Source organism: Gadus morhua, chromosome 18, assembly GCF_902167405.1.
Source record: "Gadus morhua chromosome 18, gadMor3.0, whole genome shotgun sequence".
NCBI lineage: Eukaryota > Metazoa > Chordata > Actinopteri > Gadiformes > Gadidae > Gadus > Gadus morhua.
The window spans coordinates 7,803,764-7,825,451 of record NC_044065.1 but is presented as its reverse complement, the minus strand read 5'-3'; the positions used below and the strand labels follow the sequence as shown (position 1 = coordinate 7,825,451).

The following is a 21,688-nucleotide window of genomic DNA, read 5'->3' as shown; positions in this document are numbered from 1 at the left end:
ATCATTTTGTGAGATTATCTAGATTAACTAGATTTGAAAGGATAACGTAAGCAACATGATGACCCCCCCCCCCCCCCCCCCCCCCCCACACACACACACACACACACACGCACACACACACACACACACACACACACACACACACACACACACACACACACACACACACACACACACACACACACACACACACACACACACACACACACACTGTAGCACTTCAAACTTTATACCATTTCCATATCCATTTCTAACGTACCAGCTCAGCTATTCTATATTTTATTTCAAATGCATTCAAACTTGATCACTTTAGCGATTTGTTTCTTTCTCTTAATTTTATTTAAATAGTGTACATGTTAGACTTTCGAACTCTGTTTAAACATTTTCACTTGATTTAAGCCATTAAACATTTCTTTACGCCTTAAACGATCTTAAACCTCACTTTGCAGTACAGCGCTCTGCAACACATTTTCTAGTTGATAATGCTATTCTTTCTTACTTTAACTACTTTACTAGAGTGTGTGAATCAATACCACAAAAGCTAGAGTATACATAAATAATAAAAGCAGTATACATAAAAGCAACCGGAAAAAAAAACATAAAAACGTGCCATTGTGTACTGCAAGATTTTTAACAGAGATCACTAGGCAAACCTAAGCAGGTTTAAGAACATGCGCTGGGTAGTCGTTAATGTTTTTCTTTGGTGATATACCTGCGCTGTAACCGGGATATTTTCAGGTCTGCCACCAACAGTCTTGATGAGTACACTGATGCTGTGTCATCTTATATCAGCTTCTGTGAGGACAGCTGTTTACCAATCTCGCAGCAGGGTGAGCTACAACAACAACAAACCCTGGTTCACAGCAGAACTCGGACAGCTAAGGTCGGCAAAGGAAAAGGCGTTTCGGAGCGGAGTCGAAATACAGGTTTAGCAAGGCAGTGAGAGATGCTAAACTCTCGTATTCAAAGAGACTCCAACGGCAGTTCTCAGATAACGACCCAGCGTCTGTCTGGAAGGGTCTGAGACTGCTCACCAACGACAAGCCGTCTGCCCCCCCACTCCATCGACGACCCTCACATGGCCAACGACCTGGACAAGTTCTACTGCAGATTTGAAAGACAATGCAGTCCTGTTACCATGCCCCGTTCCCCCATTCACCCCCCCGTCACCTCTCTCCATCCTGGAGAGGGACGTCAACAGACTCTTCAAGAGGCAGAAACCCCGCAAGGCAGCTGGACCGGATTCTGTCTCACCCTCCAACCTCAAGCACTGTGCAGATCAGCTGTCTCCAGTATGTATTTACAGACACCTTGAACACCTCGCTGGTGACATGCCATGTACCAGCCTGTTTTAAATCCTCCACCATCATCCCCATCCCCAAAAAAACCTGGCCCAAAGAACTCAAAGACTACAGACCAGTCGCCTTGACCTCTGTGGTCATGAAGTCCTTTGAGCGCCTTGCCCTGTCGCACCTCAAATCCATCACGGACCCTCTCCTGGACCCCATGCGGTCCGCCTACAGAGCCAACAGGTCTGTGGACGATGCTGTAACCATGGCCCTCCCCTTCATCCTCCAGCACCTGGACTGCAGCAGGAACCTACGCCAGGATCCTGTTTGTGGATTACAGCTCTGCCTTCAACACCATCATCCCCACTTTGCTACAGGACAAGCTCTCCCAGCTGCACGTGCCCGACTCCACCTGCCGGTGGATCACTGACTTCCTGTCTGACAGGAAGCAGCATGTGTAGCTGGGGAAGCACGCCTCCAACAGCCTGACCATCAGCACCGGATCCCCTCAGGGCTGCGTTCTTTCTCCCCTGCTCTTTTCCCTGTGCACCAACACCTGCACCTCCCGTCACCAGTCCGTCAAGCTCCTGAGGTTTGCAGATGACACCACGCTCATCGGGCTCATCGCTGGTGGAGATGAGTCTGCCTACAGGTGGGAGATTGACCACCTGGTGACTTGGTGTGGCCAAAACAAACCTAGAGCTCAATGCTCTAAAGACAGTGGAGTGCAGCGGTGCACTTCTACACCTCCATCATAGAGTCCATCCTCACCTCCTCCATCACCGTCTGGTACGCTGCTGCTACCGTCATCGGCTGCAACCTGCCGTCCCTCCAGGACCTGCATGCCTCCAGGTCACTGAGGCGTGCAAGGAAGATCATGTTGGACCCCTCCCGACCCGGACATATACTCTTTGAAACACTCTCCCCCGGTAAAAGGTTGAGGTCTGTCAAGACCAAAACCTCTCGCCACGAATACAGTTTCTTCCCGTCTGCAAATGGCCTCAACAACAACGGCCCCGGACCCCCACCAACACTGACACGCACACTACCCCCCCTTCCCCCAGCAACACCCCCAGTCATCTGCCTATGATGACAACAAGTTTTGCATTACTTTCACCATCACGCACAATTGTACATACATTCTTATCTTATCTTATCTTATTATCTTATTACGGTGCATATGTATATGTACAAGAGTATCTCTATTTATACATTTTTATTTTTTATTTAATCTTATCTTTTTAAGTACTTATTATTCAATACTTGTTTTATTGTTTATTGTTTACTGTTTATTGTTTGTTAAGATCGTGCGCAACGAATACGAATACCAAGACAAATTCCTAATATGTGTAAATGTATTTGGCAATAAACCTTTTCTGATTCTGATTCTGATTCAATACAATGGTTGTTGATCCCATAGATACCATACTGGTACCCGTACACCATGGCGAAGCAGAATTTAATGATATCAATGGGTGGTACTTAAGATGGTACCACACGAATATGAGCACGCCTCCTCGCCAATCACGTGGGTCCTTGACCCACATGGCCACGCCTCCTCCCGGATCCCATATATCAACACGACTAGAGGGAGTACAGTAGACAAACCGAGGATAACCATACGGTTTAATTATACCGAACACGACTCGCGGGAGTAGATATAATACAATAATATCATATCATTAATTTATGTTCATGAGACAAACGGAGGATACACATAAGGTTTATGGGAACATCTACATCAGTTCTGCTGAGGACATGCGGATGTAAAACAAAACAACAGTAGGTGAGTTCCATTGAAAACGCTTGATAACAACCAACCAAACGACGCGACATGTTATCCTGCGGCTTGTTCTATCTGCAAATTGTCCTGTTTATGCAAACCTAATGCAGAATCGGGTTGAATGAGTAGAGAGGATCTGGGATAGCTGGCTAAGCTATCTAATGGGGAGCCAAGTTATTTGTTATGAGTCGTGCCATGCAGAACTTGATGTGAGCTGTAGTAGAAAAGTGTGAGGTGATTAACCTGAATCGAGGCTGTGGGTGTGGGGGTTGAGTGGATTTTCAGGAGGGCCCAAGTAGGTGGGAAGTAGCCAAGTATGTTTGTGGGGGTTGGGACAGGGGTCTTTTTCACCTAGGACAGTTACTCTGCATCAGTAATATGTACTGAATATGTAGTGGTTACATGGTGCCACTAAAGAAAACGATCACTATTAACAGCAAAACTGGCAGGAATGGAAACAATCAGAAAAAGTGACAGAGCACAAATCAGGCAATGACGTATGGACTGTATTCTTTATTTTTTGTTTCAGTACAGGACCATTGCAACACATCGCTGTCTCCGAACCCCAGATGAGATGGACATCTCAGAGAGTACTCGCAGGGATCAGCTAGAGATATCCAGCAGTGGTTTTACGGATTCATCTTCTTGCACTGAAGAGGAATTATCTGTGTTTGAAATTGTAATTATTGGTTTTATTACATTGCTAAAGGGTTGTGTATTTAAAGTATTTTTAATATATATATTTCATGTAATATTTTAATTTTCTGAGATTTTGAATTTGGGGTATTCTTAAACTGTAAACCATAATCATCAAATTATAACGATAAAGGCTTGAAGTATCTCACTTTGCATTAAATGAGTCTATATAATATATTAGTTTCACCGTAAGTTGAATTACTGAAATAAATTAACTTTTGTACGAAATTCTATATTTTTTGAGTTTCACCTGTAGATGATAGGTGCAATGAAAAAAAACAAACATGCAATTATTATATACATTTTTTAATTTAATACATTTTCTTTCCCTTTTTTCAGAAAACTGTGCAACCGTTTTCCCTATCCCTGGAATCATCAGATGAAGAAGACCAACCAGCAGAAGCAAACAAAAAAGTAAAACGCACAAGAAAACCACCTTCAAGAACCATAGAGGCAATGGATAAAGCTGCACATGGAAGTAACCCTCAACAACGTCATATCAACGTGAAAATGTCCTCAAACACGGAACACCAACGAATATATGATAAGAAAAATTACTGCTTTTACTGTGAGAAGCCGTTTGCAAAGATTACAAGACATCTGAAGCAAAAGCACTCTGAAGAGGTTGAAGTTGCTAAGGCACTTGCACACAGGCAAGGTTCAACCATGCATGTTCTTCTGCTGGGGAAAATAAGAAATATGGGAAATTACAACCATAACTGTTCAGTCCTATCCTCTGGGAATGGACAAATAATACCAAAAAGACAAGCAACCTATCCAACCACAGCAACAGACTATCTGCCTTGCAAGTTTTGCTTCGCTATGTATGTCAGAAAAGACCTCTGGAGACATCATAAGCGTTGCAAACTGCAAGTGGAAAGCGATGGACCGGTGAAAAGAAAAGTTCAGGCAAGTTGTTCACTGATGTTGCCCATGGACACAACAATTTCCAGCGGACTCAAAGAAATTCTTCAGGACATGACATATGACATTGTGACGCAAGTGGTGAAATCGGACAACCTGATACTTTCACTGGGAGAAAGAATGTTCCTAAAAAATGGAGAAGTTCAACGTCATCGGGCAGACATCAGAAACAAGTTGAGGGAACTTGCAAGATTGGTTTTGATGGCGCGAAAAATTGACAAAGACATTATCTCTTTGAAGGACTTGATCAACCCAGGAAAGTTCAACACTGTACTTGAGGCTGTTAAAAATATGACTGGGTTTGATGCATTGACAAACCGATTCTCAGCTCCCTCCACAGCACTAAAACTGCGCCACTCCCTTGTGAAGGTGTCGTATATTGTGCAAGGAGAGGCTCTGCGTCAACAGGACAATGTCTTAAATGAAAGGGCAGAACAGTTCGTCAAATTAATTGAACTAGAATGGACAAAAGACTTGTCATCCAACGCACTGCAAACCCTGTCCGAAAATAAATGGAACAGCCCAGAAGACATCAAAAAGCTCCAGGATCATTTGAAAACCCTTGCAGAGTTGTACAAAAAAGCACTCATTGTCCATCCATCACAAGGGTCATGGAGTGAGCTCTCACAAGTCACCCTGACACAGCTGATTTTATTTAATCGATGTTGTGAGAGAGAAGTTTCAAGGATGGAAGTAACCACATACTTGCAGAGAAACAAAAGCAGTATGCACGATGAAATTCTGAAGAGCCTCTCACCATTTGAGAAGAAATTGTGTGAGAACTTCATCAGGGTGGAAATAAGGGGGAAAAGAGGACAGACGGTACCAGTGCTGTTCCCAACAGATGTACAAGAGTCTGTGGAACTTCTGATAAGAACAAGAGATGAGGTTGGAATTTCCCCAAGCAACCCTTACATTTTTTCCCACCCACATTATGGATCTCAGGGGAACATGCGTGGATGTGAGTGCTTAAAGCGATATGCCGAAAGCTGTGGAGCTCAACATCCAGAAAATATCACATCAACAAAACTACGAAAGCATGTAGCTACAGTATCACAGCTTCTGAACCTTCAAACTCGTGAACTTGACCAGCTAGCTACATTCATGGGTCATGATGTTGAGATCCATAGGGAGTTTTACAGACTTCCTGGCGAAACCCTTCATGTTGCTAAGGTTAGCAATATTCTTCATGCCCTGCAAGATGGAATGGGACAATTCAAGGAAGAATCCCTGGAAGACATTACCCCAAACATCAACTGTAAGTAAAGCATTTTGAGATTTCTGTGCATTTTACTGAACAAAGTGAACGCTTTATACTTGGTAAAAAGATTATTTGCTTATCTGCACATGTATTTAATTTAAACGTTTAAATGCAGATGAAGAGGTGTTCAGCAACTTTGATGCAGAGGATGTCCAATCTGAGCAGACTGCCACAACAAGTCAAGAAGGCAAGATTTTCCAATTCATAAAGTTATATTAATAAATACAGACAAATTTGTGCGACTCAATTATTTAATCACTTTAATTAAGTGCTAACATTTGCCAACCGTGTCTTTTCAGGAAACTCAGAGGATGGATATTCTGATGAATTCGCTGCTATCTCAAGACAAGCAATTGGAGACATTCAAAAATCAAGTCAAAAGGGTGTGTTATTTTGTTGACTCTGAATAATGTTATCTACATGGAACACCTTGATAATTTGTTAGCAAGAATTAAGTGTTCATTTGCATTAATCCAATCATTAACTTGCTTACTCTCTCCATTTATTTACAGCGAAACCCAGAAGACCTTTGTCCGAGACCGAGAGACAAGCTGTGGAACATCATTTCAAGGACTATCTGATGCAAATGAAGATCCCTGGAAAAACGGACTGTCAAGGATTCTTGAATGGAAATCCAAGGCTAAGGGATCGTGGAAGAGACTGGAAAGTAGTGAAATACTTCATGCACAACAAAATAATGTCTCTCAAGAGAAAGTTGTGCCAATAGTATTAAGACCAATAGTCAAAATTAACTGCCGAATTCTGGGCGCTTGCACTATGGAGCATCAATGTTATGTGCCTCTGTTAGGTCACTATTGTTTCCTGTTTGATTGGGGTCTTCCTCTGGTGACTTTCAGCACCTTCAGACAATTCTATTTAGGCAACGGCTCCTAATTAACCAGTCTCCCCTCCCAACTTCACTGCAGCAAAACCTCAGTAGTTTGTTTCCTGGTTTTCAGGTACTTTGCTATTTGTCAATAAACTAAAAACGAAGAAATTAAAACCTTAGTGTTGTGTCCCTTATTTTGTTCGGCATTTGAACCAGCCGTAACATAATAATGGGGACATGTCCGGGATGAAACAGACCAAGATCGGCTGTCGCTCAGTACCCAGCATCCACTACTAAATGGCAGTTGCTGCGTTTCCTTGGAATAGCGGGTTATTATAGAGCTTTTTGTTGTAACTTTGCTGCCATTGTTGCTCCACTGACTGATCTTGTCAGTCCGTCCAGAGAGTTGGTGTGGGATTCCAGATGTGAGCAGGCTTTTGAAGCAGTTAAAGCCGTCCACCAGCTCACCAGTCCTAACTGCCCTGAAATTTGCTGTTCCGCTCAAGCTCGAGGTTGATGCTAGTGGTAAGGGTGCGGGAACTATTCTGATTCAGGAAGATCCGGCAGGCATTGACCATACTGTGTGCCTCTTTTCTAAAAAGTTTTCACAGGCTCAACAATTACAGCACTATTGAGAAGGAGGCCCTGGCTTTGCTATGGGCTCTACAGCATTTTGATGTTGGTTCCTCCTGTAAATATTATGTAAATAATATATTTATGGAAATATCTGTTTTATGTTTCCTGACTAGTCATTTAATACTCTTACGCTCTTACTCTTAGCTTGTATACTACTGTATACCTTCAGATGCCTGTATACTGATATGAACGGTTCACTGGGCATGTTTCCCGGTTGAAACGCATGGAGGTGGATGATAAGCCAAGCAGGTGTAGCATTGCAGAATCAGCAGGGGGTCAAATGTCTTAAATTAGTGGTGGGACAGCCTTATCTGCTTTCCTTTTGTGATGGATGGTCCAGTTTAACCTATGTTAGCATAGAAAAAAAATGAGCTTGAGTTTCCGCAGGAGTCCACTAGGTGGCGCTGTTAACACACATCGCAAATCCGTGTGCTATGACAACATGCGATGTGAAGGATGTATGGAGAGCCCAACCATCTGGCCAATGGTGAGAGAGGGGAGACAAGTGAGCTAGAGGGGGTAAACATATATCATAAATAGTGTCTTAATGTAAGTGTTTATTGTATTTCAATAGAAAGATTTATTCTCATTAAGATAATTTGTTGACATACACATACCATAGTTAAAAAATGTCAATGCCTTCCTTTGTCTACAGGTACTTCAAGGAGTCCAAAGGTAGAAGCCTTATCATTTGGTCATCTTTATTAACTAGATGTGAAAGAATAATGCAATAGCACACTTTTCCTGGTTACTGTAAGTGATGACCCACCCCCCCCCCCCCACACACACACACACACAGTTGATGTCAGCCATTAAACATTTAAAGTCTTACACTATTCTCCACCTTACTTTGCACTACACAGCACTCATCGCATTTTCTGCAGGAAATGCATTTTCTAGTCGATGCTATTCTATCTTACTTGAAAACAACTATATGAGTGTTTGAATCAATACAATGGGTGGTAGGCGAACCCATAGATACCGCACTGATACTATGTTTAAAACATTTAAAGTTAAGTGAAACGCTCACTGGGTTGTTCTATTAAACGGATGATACCACAAATATGACCATGCCTCCTCGCCAATCACGTGGGTCCGTGACCCACAGGGCCACGCCTCCTCCCAGAGCCCACAACATGGCGGGTTTATTGGTAGAGCAACACGACTAGAGGGAGTAAAGGAGACAAACCGAGGGTAAACACACGGCTTAATGATAAGGAACTCGACTCGAGGGAGTATACATTATACTATAATATCACATCATTAATATGAGTTCATGAGACAAAAAGGAGGATACGCATAAGGTTTATGGGTAGGGAAGATGTATATGAGATCAGCTGAGGATTATACATGAGGATGTTGAACAAAACAACAGTAGGTGAGTTCCAATGAAAACGCTTGATGACACCGAATGACGAGACTTGTCATTCAACTGCATGTTCTGCAAATTATTGTTCTGATTATTCCAACCACACTATGCAGAAGCGGGTTGAACGAGTATAGAGGACGTCTGAGATAGCTGGCTAAGCTAGCTTACGGGGAGCCAAGTTATTTGTTATGAGTCGTGCCATGCAGAACGTTGATGTGAGCTGTTGGGTTGAAACCCTTTCGTAGCGTTGATGGATGCAGTATTACAATGGAAAGGATGGCAGAATTGACCTCTGCTATGTCAGGGGGGTTCTGCTGAGTTTCACGGACACTTTATAACTACTGTTTGCTCTGACAGATCAATTGAAGTACTTTCACTTCACTTGCAGCAGACTGGTACAGCAGGTATAGTGACAACGGATTAGCGCCGTCTGTGAGGAGGAACCAAGCAAGAGGAAGTCAGTGACAGGTCCACATAATAGAAGTTTCCAGCTAATTCGTGGGTGTTTCCTTTTCAGTCGTTTAATAACCTCTAATCGGTGGCCACTTTAATCTCAAACGGAACAATTGGGAGACGTTTGAGTTCACTGGCTGGCTGTGGATAATCTGTTTATGAAGCTGAAGAGGCTCCTGTTAATTCTGAGCCTCTGTCCCTGTTTACAAAAAAAATAGCAGACATATTGGCTGTGCAGGTCGATGAAATGTGCTGCCCTGCGCTGCACTACATATGTGCATGCATTACTCAATTTAATATAAAAGGGTTTTAAATCATTTATTTTTTGTTCACCCATAGATCCTTCCACGTTTGTACTGAAGAGGACTCTAACGTGCTGGCCAGACCTGAACTATTACTAGGATCTCTTCTCTGCTCCAGGATCCAGTTTTCCACTTTGAGTGTTGCAGGTGTGTGTGTGTGTTTGGGGGAATTGGGAAGGCCTCGAGAAGTGGCAGGACGAGGTTTGCCCTCCGGACTTGTATACACCTCTGCTTCGCCCAGCCGTGAGCAGCTCAAACTGGATCTGGGAGAGCGCTGGTGTCTCGGGGGCGTGTGCCAGCAGGGGACTGTGAACAGCCTCCCAACAGGTGAACAGCCTCCCAACAGGTGAACAGCCTCCGACAGGTGCAGTTGGCTACAGGAGGAGCATGTTGAGTGGCTTCGGTTGTCATGGAGCCGCAGGATAAAAAGCAGGTGAGTTGGCTGTCCCGCTCCCCGACCTTAATCGGATGTTTTTTTGTTTTTTAAAGGGTTAGGTCCTTTCTAGCCTTGGTGCTCGATACACCTACATGTTTGCATGCATCTTTTAAATATTATCCAAGACTGAGTTAAAGCACATAGATTTATGTGTGCTCTTTTAAATAAGGTTGTTATTCTATGCAATAGAATGCAACCGGTATGCTTTGTTAGCAACATTTGATTGCATCACTCAAGATAGAAGAGAACCAGGTCACAAATAGAAGAGAACCAGATCTTCATATCAGACATATTTCTTTGCATCATTTTTTGTCCAAAAACGTTTTGTTTTATAAAATCGATTTATGTCTGATAGCAGACTAGCTCAAATTTGGGTGAACCAGGCCTTCACTTTATTTCACTTCCTATTAGTTTCAGCTCTCGGTGCAGAGTTTTGCCCTTTGTTCGCCCTCTGCACATTTGAGTTAGTTCTGTAAAATTTTACGCACCTTGCGCTCAGACCGGCTTAAACATCCTGTCGTAAAAGACACCAACTTTCTCTGAAAAAGTGTGAAGGTTTCCGATCGACACTGTCGTGACTGCCCTCTGTGGAAATGCTCTTATTCAAATCAACTTTTGAAAGCTCCATCTTGTCTCCAGCGACTGAGTTTATTTTTGAAAGTATATCTCATACCGCAGCGCAGGTAACTAGACGTTCCACCCTTTTCAATTCTGGGTTTCTGGCCCAGGCTCTGAGCCCACTCCCCCAAGAAGTTCTGCTATAGCATAGTAAGACTTCTGGATCCAAGATTGGGCAGGTGGAATGCTGAATGCGTACTTCAATTCACCACCTGACACCCTGTGAAATGCAAGCGCTTACACTCAGTGTCTCCCTTTGTTATTGTCCTGTTCCTTTATTTAAACTCCCATGTTCTGGCGTTCAATGCCCTAATACGTGGAAGAGGTCAACAGGTCAATCCTCATGAATGCAGAAGTTAAACATAGACGTGTGGGACCTTTCACCCACGGTTTCAAACGAGTCTACGGTTGGAATGGAAAATCGTTTGCACCCACCCTTTACTCAACAGGTCAAAGTAGTCTTCCTCTGTCTCACCTATCTTAGTTGATGTTCCACCTTTTTGCCTCTCTGCTCCACCTGTTGTATAACCACTAACTCAAGTGTAGGGGAAAAGAGAAATGGGTTAGTTCTAACTAATTAAGGCAGGAAATTGAAATTCACAACTTTGTTGATATGGAAATTGTAACCCACCACAGTGACACGTAAAAATACAGAGTGATACATGATGATACAGACTATGATTCATATATTTTTCTCTATCATATATATTCTCGCATTTTCACATATGGGTGAGCTCAACTTTACATACAGATCATCAGCATATATTTGTGTGACCCAGTTGTTTGCAACTGTTAGCCAACGGCCATCCTGCATTTGTGTATGTCCGCGTGAGGAGGAAGGGACGGGCGCCTGCACCAGTAGCACAATATCCAGTGTCCTCTCCCAGTACTGCGCTGGAGCCTATCTGTTGCTGGAATACTAAACAAACCATTGGCACAAAGAACCGTCTATATAGTCACGGGTAATCTTCCAAAAGGCCGCTAACCCAAAGATAAACACCTCTATAAGGGGAGCGGTTCTTTTAAATCCCAGCAGTGGCTATTATGATGAGCATTAAGTTGGTCACCTAGGCAGGCATGTGATTATGTGTGTGTTGTGTGCGCGTGAATTGCTTACATGGCACTAGAGGTGCAGTGTTGAGAGCTCTCCCTGGGGCAGCCCACTTTTTGGTGTGGGTGTGGGTGTGTGTGTGTGTGTGTGTGTGTGTGTGTGTGTGTGTTGCCCGTGTGTGTGTGTGTGTGTGTGTTGCCCTTGTGTGTGCGGTCCCAGAGACCCACGCCTGGGACACTGGGTCGTTCACCATGGCCACCTGTTCTGTACTTTTCTGTTTCTGCTTAGTCTTGGTCGCTCGCGTGCTCCCGGTGCTCTCAGTGTCTCTGCCTCGCTCCATCATCATATCAGCATCCCAAAATGTGCTTGGCTTGCAGGAGAGGAACAAAGCTGGGCGTGGGGTTACACCGGGTTGGTGTTTCTCTCCCCTCCTATTGTGGAGAACCCGACAACCTGCCAGCTGCTGAAGCGGCTCCTGGCAGCGAGGGGTCCACAGTCTGTCTCTGTGTGTGTGTGTGTGTGTGTGTGTGTGTGTGTGTGTGTGTGTGTGTGTGTGTGTGTGTGTGTGTGTGTGTGTGTGTGTGTGTGTGTGTGTGTGTGTGTGTGTGCAGACCCCCCCCCCCCCCTAACCCACCCCTGTCTCTCCTGTCTAGAGAGACAGGACTGTGCTGCTGTGTGAGGGCTGGACTGGAGAGACAGGGGTGTGTAGGGGGGTGTGGCGGGGGAGAGAGAGAGAGAGACACAGGTCTGTGCTGCTGTATGAGGTCTAGACTAGAGAGACGGGGGGGGGTGGGGGGGTAGAGAGAGACAGGGCTGTGCTGCTGTATGAGGTCTGGTCTGGCGAGACAGGCTTTGCTTTGCTGGTGTGTGTGAGTTTATTACAGCATCCGCGCTCTGTTGCTGTGACAGAAAGCGCTGAGCTGGTTTTTCACTTAGGCTGACTCCAGTTTGGTATCACTTATCACCTTAGGTATCACTTCAAATGGGAAACTAATAAATAATAAGCGCAGCCTCGGTGTGGTGGGAGGTCAGGGCTGGCACGGTGTTGAATGTGGGCGGTGGTTTGTGTGTTGCAGACAGCAGGGACCTGGCAGTGAACCGTTCTGGTTCGTTGTTGTGTAAGTTCGATTTGGATCTGTAACCAGAGGTTTATCCGGATCCGGCCTAAGGTATTGCGGAGGCTGATGAGTACACATTTGTCTTCATCTGTGTGCGCGTTTATGCTCGTCTTGAGGATTTTTTGTCAAGGCTTTGCTCGGGGGAATCATTTATTTTTAGCCCGGTGTGTGGGACGCAGAGCTTACACACAGACACGGACGGATGGACGGGAAAAGACGGACATGTTCATGTAACCAGAGGTTAATCAGTTATTTATAGCCCGGTTCGTGTGGGATGCAGAGCTCACAAGCTGATTCCTGTGAGCGTTTTGTAAGTTGTGTGTTCTTTGCTCTCTGTATCACTCTCTTGCTCTCTGGCTCTCTCATATATTCAGACACGAGTGTGGGGAAAAGGTTGCGTTCCTACTACCATTGGTGTATGCGCTGCCCTTTTTTAAACGCTGTGTGCAGCATTCATTTACTAAGCTTCAACCATTTCATAGTTTGGGCTTGAATCCGGTTACGTCAGAGAGTGCGCTGTTAATAATCCGGTAGACTCACAAGTCGGTCTCTAAACCCTTGGCTCAACATTGGGGACAATCTCCCAGGTTTCATTGCTGAAGCTGTGGAAACAATTAGAGTTAAAAAATAAAAGTGAATGGTTCTGCAAGAACCCTTCAACAATCTTAAGGGCAGGCCCTTCTTATATTGACACAGTAATATACAGATGTTGTGCCTGCTTGTAAACACTGTCGCACCACCACGTCTTTCTTGTCCTGCGTTAAAAATATTTAGACAAAGTAGCTGGAAATATGGCTATATGGAGGTTGGAGGTTCCAGAAGGCGATTTAACAAATGTATTTCTAGAATTGCCAGTCTATTACAGGAAAGGGGCCTGCCCGTTCACCCAGATTTGATCTCGTCTGTCATCAGACTTAACAGAAGAGGATTGGGGCCGCATGTGGTGTTGTGATGACATGGCTTTTCTTTGGGAGTTCTAAGTTTAAAGTCAATTCTGATTTTAATCTCAGAATTAAACAAATAATTTCCGCATTTGGAAGTGTGCCTTAGATAAATAGAATCTGCTCATGTCTCAATTGAAATTTGCTGTTAAAGGGGATTTTTGTATATTATAAGGGGAAGGATAATGGTCTGATTCCAATCTTGTAGTATGAGGTGTATCATTAACAAATTAATAATATCACGGGATCCAACGCAGGATTATCTGTGCTGTAAGATGTGTAACACTATTACCATCCTAGTATCACATGAATATTGATTGGTCACAAACTGTCCTTTTTATAAACAAAAAACATACTAAGTAAGCGAAGAAGTGAATCAAATGAACATGACGTGCAATATTCCATCCCATCATGCCGTTGATGTGAGAAGGGGATCCAGGGAATGGCAAGGAAGCACATAAACACAAAGACATGCACCTGACCGACACATATATACATGGCGTGCATGTAAGATGATAACATGGAGGGCGTTGTTTCCAGGAGGGTCAGGCTGTGGCCCTAGGCCTGTCCACGGGCCTGGCTCTGAGCACGCTGAAGGACCAGCTCAGTAGCCTGCTGGAGCAGCACCAGATCTCCACACACAGACGGACCTCCCCACAGGTAGGCACTCACACTCTGTCCAGTCTTAGACACAATGGACAAACAAACACACCCTGTGAAGTCTTATACACACACACACGCACGCACGCACGCACGCACGCACGCACGCACGCACGCACGCACACGCACACGCACACACACACACCTGTCAGGTCTTTGACTCTGTATGGACAACCAAAAACACCCTGTGAAGCCTAACACTGCAAGCATACACACACACACACACACATACTGTCAAGTCCTACACTGTGTATACACACACTAACACCCACTCTGTCAAGTCCTACACTGTGTATGAACACATAGACACAAACAAACTACGTCAAGTCCTAAACTCTGTATGGACATGCAACACCCACTCTGTCAAGTCTTGCGCTGCGTATGAACACACACGCGCGCGCGCACTATGTCACACGACACACACACACACACACTAGAACTTTCCGAACTGCTTCAAGTTGTCAAACGTGTTGTCGTCATTCTAGGAACGGTGGCTGAAGAGCTTCCTGTACCATGGCAACCGCCACTCGTGTCTCCACTGGCCCGGAGCACTCCTCACCCTCCTAGTGGTGCTGGGACTGCTCTGTTGCCATGGCAGCCAGCCGGCGGGAAGGTGGGTAGCACTGGTTAACCCAGATTTGATTTTTGTGTCACATGCGGTTGTTTATTTGTGTTGTCGTGGGTTTCGGTTCTATATGTGGTTCTGGCGTCATTCGTGTGACGAGTTTGTTTGTTTGTTTGTTTGTTTGTTTGTGCCTGTGGATCGTATTTTTATTGCTGCGTTTGGTTCCTAGTTCTGGCATTGAGCTGGTCAGCGCTGCGGCCCTGCTGCTGCTCTTCACCCTGAACCTGCTGCTGATTGGTCGACAGCAGAGGCTGAAGAGCAGCGAGATGGTGCGGCGCCTCAAGACCATCATCTCCAAGCTGGACGGTGGGTCGACCCTCGCCCTGGCCCAAAGAGGGGGGGGGGGGGGGGGGGGGGGGACACAATAATAAACAAGATAACACTTTTTGCCGGGACTTATTCATTTTTATTAATGTGACGAGACGACCGTCACGCACGCTCCCCACAACATCCCGAGTTTGAGAACTCCATCTCGGGATATTGTCCAACATCCCGAGATAGCGAACCAATCAAATTGCGCCACACTAGGAGGTTTCTCGTGTAGCATATACTAAACCCCGATATATACAAGACATGAATACACTGTGTTCCTTCCCTCTCCTACCAGCCTACCTCGCAGCAGGGCAGGGGGAGAGTTCGTGCTGGCCTCCCTCCCTCTACCCAGACCTTTACACGCCCTCCTCCCCGGCCTGGACCCTGACCTGGGCGTACCGGGACTCCCAGCTGGTCAACCTGCCCGTCAGCCTGCTGGTGGAGGGAGACGTGGTGGCCCTGAGGCCCGGGCAGGAGGCCTTCGCCTCCCTACGGGGCCTCAAGGTGGGTTGGCCCCCTGGTGTCCCCCCCTGGTAAACTCTCGTGAGCTGTAGGGTATCCACATTGAACATTGAACTTAAACAACAGTCTTTCTTTTGGCACCAAGATGACATATTATAGCTCTTGCAGTTGTGGCGATATGATATTTATCATTTTCTTTGGGAATGTTATTTTCCGAACATAAATAACGGAAGTGTTCCCTGTGGTATCCAAAATTGGTACAGAATAGCGATATTCTTCAAGTTATCGTATCGAAGGTAGAAAATTCGGTATTGTGATAACACTTGCGTCAACCCTCTGCCCTCCCTCCTCCTCTCGTCTCCAGGACGACCAACACATTGTGCTGGAGCCCGGGGACCACTTCCCCCCCTTCTCCCCCCCGCCCTCGCCGCAGGCCGATGAGAAGAGAGGCCCACAGAGCCCCCAGCAACAGCGCCTCTTCAAAGTGGTCCGCACACCTGTCCTTGACAGTGTCAGGTACGCACGCGCGGTTTTTTTTTAACCAAAATATTTGTGAATCGCTTTGATCATTTGAAATTGAAATTATTCTGCAGTGCTTTGAGGATAATACATATCAAGGAATCACCCGGTCGAAAGTAGAATTAGACCGATGATAATGTTGGATTCGTTGCACATTGATGTGGAACTGTGGAAAGGCAGAGGGGAAGAAGAATGCACACCTTGGAATGTGATTGGCCAATCAAGACCAAGTATTTAACAAAGGTGTTCATATTAAAAATAATGAACACCTCTCACCAATAGAACTTTCTCTTGCCGGGGAATAGGTGGTTGTAAACCTTACATCACTGCATGCAGCCTCAGTAGAATGTACACGTTCAAACTGCCTGTCACGAGCGTGAGGGATTTGGAGATTAACGCTTTTGACAACTTTGTTTTTTTCACAGGAACAGCTTGGAGTTGGCACTGTCCCGGCCAATCACGGCCATGGACAACGAGCGCTTCACCGTGCAGTCTGTCATGGCCAAGCTGGTCTGTCCTATCGTACTGGTGAGCAACCAGTAAAAACAAACAAAAGCAATCCGCATTGATCGATGAAATGGGTCACTTTTGACCGTAATTCCCTAATATTCATAGTTGGGTTTAATTGAAAGAACAAGAAAGAACAAACAGTGAACTCAGTTCACCGTTTCAGAATCTGAACCAGCAGACACCGATGCAGATGTTGAATGTGAACAAAAACGTTTTTACTCAGAACTTATGCAAAAATCGGGCACAAAAACATCAGTTCAAAAGAACTGGCATAAACTAACGACAAACAAATACAGTACTAGCAGGTTACAGATCATCAGAGCGATTTACGACATTTGAAGATCAAACGATTAGGCAAACCAAAAAAACACACATGCACACCCACAATCGCCTATTTGACGCGTGCAAATCATTCCAACAGTCAAGGCTGAGGGGAGCAAGGAGGACATCTACAGTATCAAAGCTAAACTACAGCTGAGAGGTTCAAACTGAGGCACCTCGCTGGGTGTCGCACTGTATTGTGACTGTGCCAAGGTCATATGGTTAACCATGGGTTAACTGGGTTAACCATGGGTCTTGGTCCTATGGTTAACTAGGGGTGGGAATCTCTTGGCATCTCACGATTTAGATTAGATTCCGATTATGAGGTCAACGATTCGATTCTGAAGCGATTATCGTTGCAACAATTTTCTTTATGTACATTTCCATGCGTGATTTTCAAAAATATATGTATACATCTGGGTTTGCTACTCATAGTTTGCTAATCACTTTTGTGATGATCATTGAAGACATCAACAGATGAATTAACTTATCTAATATTCCATGAGAGAGAAAGCTTTTGTCACAAATATGACTTTCTATCAGCAATGCAATAATCAATGCAGCTTGCATTATAACACATCTTTTTTTTCTATATCATTAAAGGAAAAGCTGCTCTTGAATTAGAAGGAGTTCTTGTGTCTGGCTGTGAGTTTGCTCATGCTATGCGTAGGCTGAATCTCAATCGTGTCAAAACAAAAATCAGATTGGCCAATACACACTGAATTGGCCAACCCAGTTAACCACCCCTATGGTTAACTGGGTTAACCACGGGTCTTGGTCCTATGGTGGTTAACTTGTTAACCATGGGTTTGGTCGAATGGTTAACCATTGGTTTTGATCCTACGGTTAACTTGTTAACCATTGGTTTTTGTCTTATGGTTAACCCAGTTAACCATGGGTTTTGGTCCTGTGGTGGTTAACTTGTTAACCATGGGTTGGGTTGTATGGTTAACCCAGTTAACCATGGGTTTTGGTCCTGTGGTGGTTAACTTGTTAACCATGGGTTTGGTCGTATGGTTAACCCAGTTAACCGTGGGTTTTGGTGTGCCTCTTGTGTCCCCCACTAGATGGCGTTCCTCCTGGTGAACACCGTGCGCTACTTCTGTGCCGCCCCCGGACTGACTCCTCCCGCATTTAACTTCATCCAACTGCAGGTACTGACCCCTCTGTCCCCGGGCCTACTGTACATGAACCTCTGTCCCCGAGCCTACTGTACATGAACCTCTGTCCCCGAGCCCTACTGTACATGAACCTCTGTCCCCGAGCCCTACTGTACATGAACCTCTGTCCCCTAGCCTACTGTACATGAACCTCTGTCCCCTAGCCTACTGTACATGAACCTTTGTCCCCTAGCCTACTGTACATGAACCTCTGTCCCCGAGCCCTACTGTACATGAACCTCTGTCCCCTATCCCTAGCCTACTGAGCTCTGTCCCCGAGCCCTACTGTATATGAACCTCTGTCTCCGAGCCCTAGCCTACTGTATATGAACCTCTGTCCCCGAGCCTACTGTATATGAACCTCTGTCCCCGAGCCCTACTGTACATGAACCTCTGTCCCCGAGCCCTAGCCTACTGTATATGAATAGAGGACCAGAACACTATTAATGTAGTATACAAATAAAGAGCGTTAATCCTGTTATGTGATGTCATGTTGTTCATGAATAGAGAACCAGAACGTAGCTGATGTGTAACACTGTGTTGTAGTTGATGGGGGTTCTGCCCATCCTGCCACTGCTCTTCCCCATCATGTGGGTTCTGGTGAACGCCTACGGAGAGGCCCGCGTCCTGGCTGAGTCCAGCCGCGCCTCTCCCACTGGCCTGGTAGGACGGACACGCACACGCAACACACACACACGCAACACACACACACACACGCAACACACACACACGCAACACATCCAAGCAGCACACACATGTATGCAACCCCCCCTCTTGAGAGCTTTCGCTAGCTGCTTCTACCTAGTCCTACCCAACACACACACACACACACACACACACACACACACACACACACACACACACACACACACACACACACACACACACACACACACACACACACACACACACACACACACACACACACACACACACGGAGGGGGGGGTGGGGGGGTTGAGGGAGCCTCTGTTTTAATCCCACCTGTGCTCTCGCCGCCAGCTCGCTAAGTTCTCTGAGGATACCCTCAGCAGCTACACGGAAGTGGTGTCCTCCCAGGTATAACTGCTCGCTGCCCCCCCCCCCCCCCCACCGGCATCCTCCCCCTGCTCACTGCCTCCCCCTCCCCACTCAGACGTCCCCTCTCAGCTCTGTCTATTGACTTACTTCTTCCCCCAATTCACTAATGAGCATCCAGTCACCGAGTCTTTATTTGCATTTCTGTTGTTCCGACTCGCCATGCGTGTGACCTGTATACTGTTCCTCATCTTGCTTGGCTTGTTTTCTGTGGACTGTCAGTCGACGGTGCGATTCGCCCGAGGGCTGCGGATCGTAAGTTCCAATCGAAGACGGCGCCCCCTCCTCTGATCCTCCTGGCTTCTGCATACCCTTCTCATCCACCCTCACCCAGCTAGGCTATCACACCTGCCTCATGCTCCTGCCAGGCTGTAGTTAGGATGACACTAAACTAATACGAAGCTATCGTTATACAAAGCTATGGTAGTACAACACACTAATTCAAACTTATAGTAATACAAACTACTTATTCAAAGCTATGGTAGTAAAACACACTAATTCAAACTTATAGTTATACAAACTACTTATTCAAAGCTATGGTAGTACAACACACTTATTCAAACTTATAGTTATACAAACTACTTATTCAAAGCTATGGTAGTACAACACACTTATTCATACTTATAGTAATACAAACTACTTATTCAAATCTATGGTAGTACAGCACACTTATTCAAAGCTAGAGTAATACAACAAACTAATGCAAAGCTATAGTAATACAACACACTAATTGAAAGCTTCGGTAATACAACAAGCTAATTCAAAGCTATAGTTATACAACACACTAATTCAAAGCTACAGTAATACAACAGTATAGTTATACAACAAACGAATGCAATCAATGAAATCTAAGCTATAATATTCTAACAAACTAATACAAACCTGTAGTTATCATTTATCATCAGTAGACTCCCTTGTAATCTGCTCCTCCTGGTTCTTTCCTCTCTTTTTCTCCTAGAAGATCTAGATAGAAAACAAACCTGTCCTAATAATTCAGTGCCTGAGCCACATGTGCTGCATGAGTCGCACCAACAATCACCAACACAACAACAACACTGCATCACTGCTCCTTTTCCGTGCATCCATTTCTCTCGCTCAAGCCCAAAGCATACGGAGCCGAATCCTGCCCCATTAATGTAGACATGACCTGGAACCCCAGGGTTTACGATGGAGCCGAACACACAGCTGTGACTGTGGCGGGGCGGCTCCATGTTTTCTCCTGCTCGCCCCATAGGACTCAAGCAGGATGTTCAGAGTTCAAATTGAGTGTTTCCTGCCTGTCCCGGCCGTGTGCTTTGGGCTAAAGGATGGAGTTCTGCTCCCACCGATGATTCTTTGCACTCCCCCGATTTCCTAATTTCAAATTGATTAAAAGACTGACGGTGGATTCCAGCTGGTACACATACAGCATACACCATACACGTACACATAGTAATGCAGCGTTCACATATGACATGGTCATACACACAAATACAGCTCACATGCACATAGACCATACACATCCAGCATACACACAAGCCAAATCTCAATTCTTGTATTGCTTCATAGATTTGACCTCCGTATTTGTAGAATCAACCTTAAAATCAGCCTAACCCTAATCCAATCCCATTTATAGAGATTCAGTCAACGTGCTGTTTTGTAATTTAAAACACTACCAACGGTTGATTCTGCGTCAGCTCCCGATGTGTTTTTGATTTGTGTATGCGTGTCTGTGTGTGTGTGTGTGTTTGTGTGCAGGAGATGCTTCGCTGCGTGTGGAGACATCTGGTGGGCGTCCTGAAGGGAGAGTCTCAGACGCTCTGCTATACCTCCAGCCTCTTACACACTCTGGGATCTGTTACCGTGAGTTCTCTCAGTGTGTCAGGGTGGGTTCTCTCTCTGTGTCAGGGTGGGTTCTCTCTCTGTGTCAGGGTGAGTTCTCTCTGTGTTAGGGTTAGTAGGGTGAGTTCTCTCTCTGTGTTAAGGTTAGTAGGGTGGGTTCTCTCTCTGTGTTAGGGTTAGTAGGGTGAGTTCTCTCTCTGTGTTAGGGCTAGTAGGGTAAGTTCTCTCTCTGTGTTAGGGTTAGTAGGGTGAGTTCTCTCTCTGTGTTAGGGTTAGTAGGGTGAGTTCTCTCTCTGTGTTAAGGTTAGTAGTGTGAGTTCTTTCTCTGTGTTAAGGTTAGTAGGGTGAGTTCTCTCTCTGTGTTAGGGTTAGTAGGGTGAGTTCTCTCTCTGTGTTAGGGTTAGTAGGGTGAGTTCTCTCTCTGTGTTAGGGTTAGTAGGGTGAGTTCTCTCTCTGTGTTAGGGTTAGTAGGGTGAGTTCTCTCTCTGTGTTAGGGTTAGTAGTGTGAGTTCTCTCT

General features: G+C 45.3%; 2 protein-coding genes across 7 annotated transcripts in view; both read left to right on the top strand.

Moving 5' to 3' along the window:
- The first annotated feature begins 2,845 nt into the window (after positions 1-2,845).
- On the top strand, positions 2,846-6,956 carry LOC115531410 (uncharacterized). Of its 2 annotated transcripts, none has more exons than XM_030340655.1 (6): positions 2,846-3,071; positions 3,602-3,751; positions 4,108-5,950; positions 6,069-6,140; positions 6,253-6,336; positions 6,466-6,956. In XM_030340655.1, exons 2-6 carry the CDS (start codon positions 3,647-3,649, stop codon positions 6,678-6,680), a joined length of 2,319 nt encoding a protein of 772 aa, XP_030196515.1. In that variant the 5' UTR covers positions 2,846-3,071; positions 3,602-3,646; the 3' UTR covers positions 6,681-6,956. The 2 variants fall into 2 exon arrangements, with proteins under 2 accessions (XP_030196515.1, XP_030196514.1); XM_030340654.1 differs by having other exon boundaries at positions 2,846-3,075.
- Positions 6,957-8,531: 1,575 nt separating this feature from the next.
- Positions 8,532-21,688, top strand: part of tmem94 (transmembrane protein 94) — a 28,553-nt gene continuing 15,396 nt past the window's right edge. The window contains exons 1-12 of one of the 5 annotated variants that reach the window (XM_030340724.1): positions 8,532-8,612; positions 9,580-9,975; positions 14,247-14,366; positions 14,852-14,979; positions 15,161-15,297; positions 15,599-15,807; positions 16,130-16,281; positions 16,710-16,812; positions 18,183-18,269; positions 18,822-18,938; positions 19,276-19,332; positions 21,088-21,192. In XM_030340724.1, the coding sequence (XP_030196584.1) occupies positions 9,952-9,975; positions 14,247-14,366; positions 14,852-14,979; positions 15,161-15,297; positions 15,599-15,807; positions 16,130-16,281; positions 16,710-16,812; positions 18,183-18,269; positions 18,822-18,938; positions 19,276-19,332; positions 21,088-21,192 (1,239 nt within the window). In that variant the 5' untranslated portion in view covers positions 8,532-8,612; positions 9,580-9,951. Of the gene's footprint in view, positions 8,797-9,579; positions 9,976-12,449; positions 13,076-14,246; positions 14,367-14,851; positions 14,980-15,160; positions 15,298-15,598; positions 15,808-16,129; positions 16,282-16,709; positions 16,813-18,182; positions 18,270-18,821; positions 18,939-19,275; positions 19,333-21,087; positions 21,193-21,688 lie in introns of those variants that run through there. The other 4 variants (XM_030340722.1, XM_030340721.1, XM_030340720.1 and 1 more) reach the window with 4 other exon arrangements.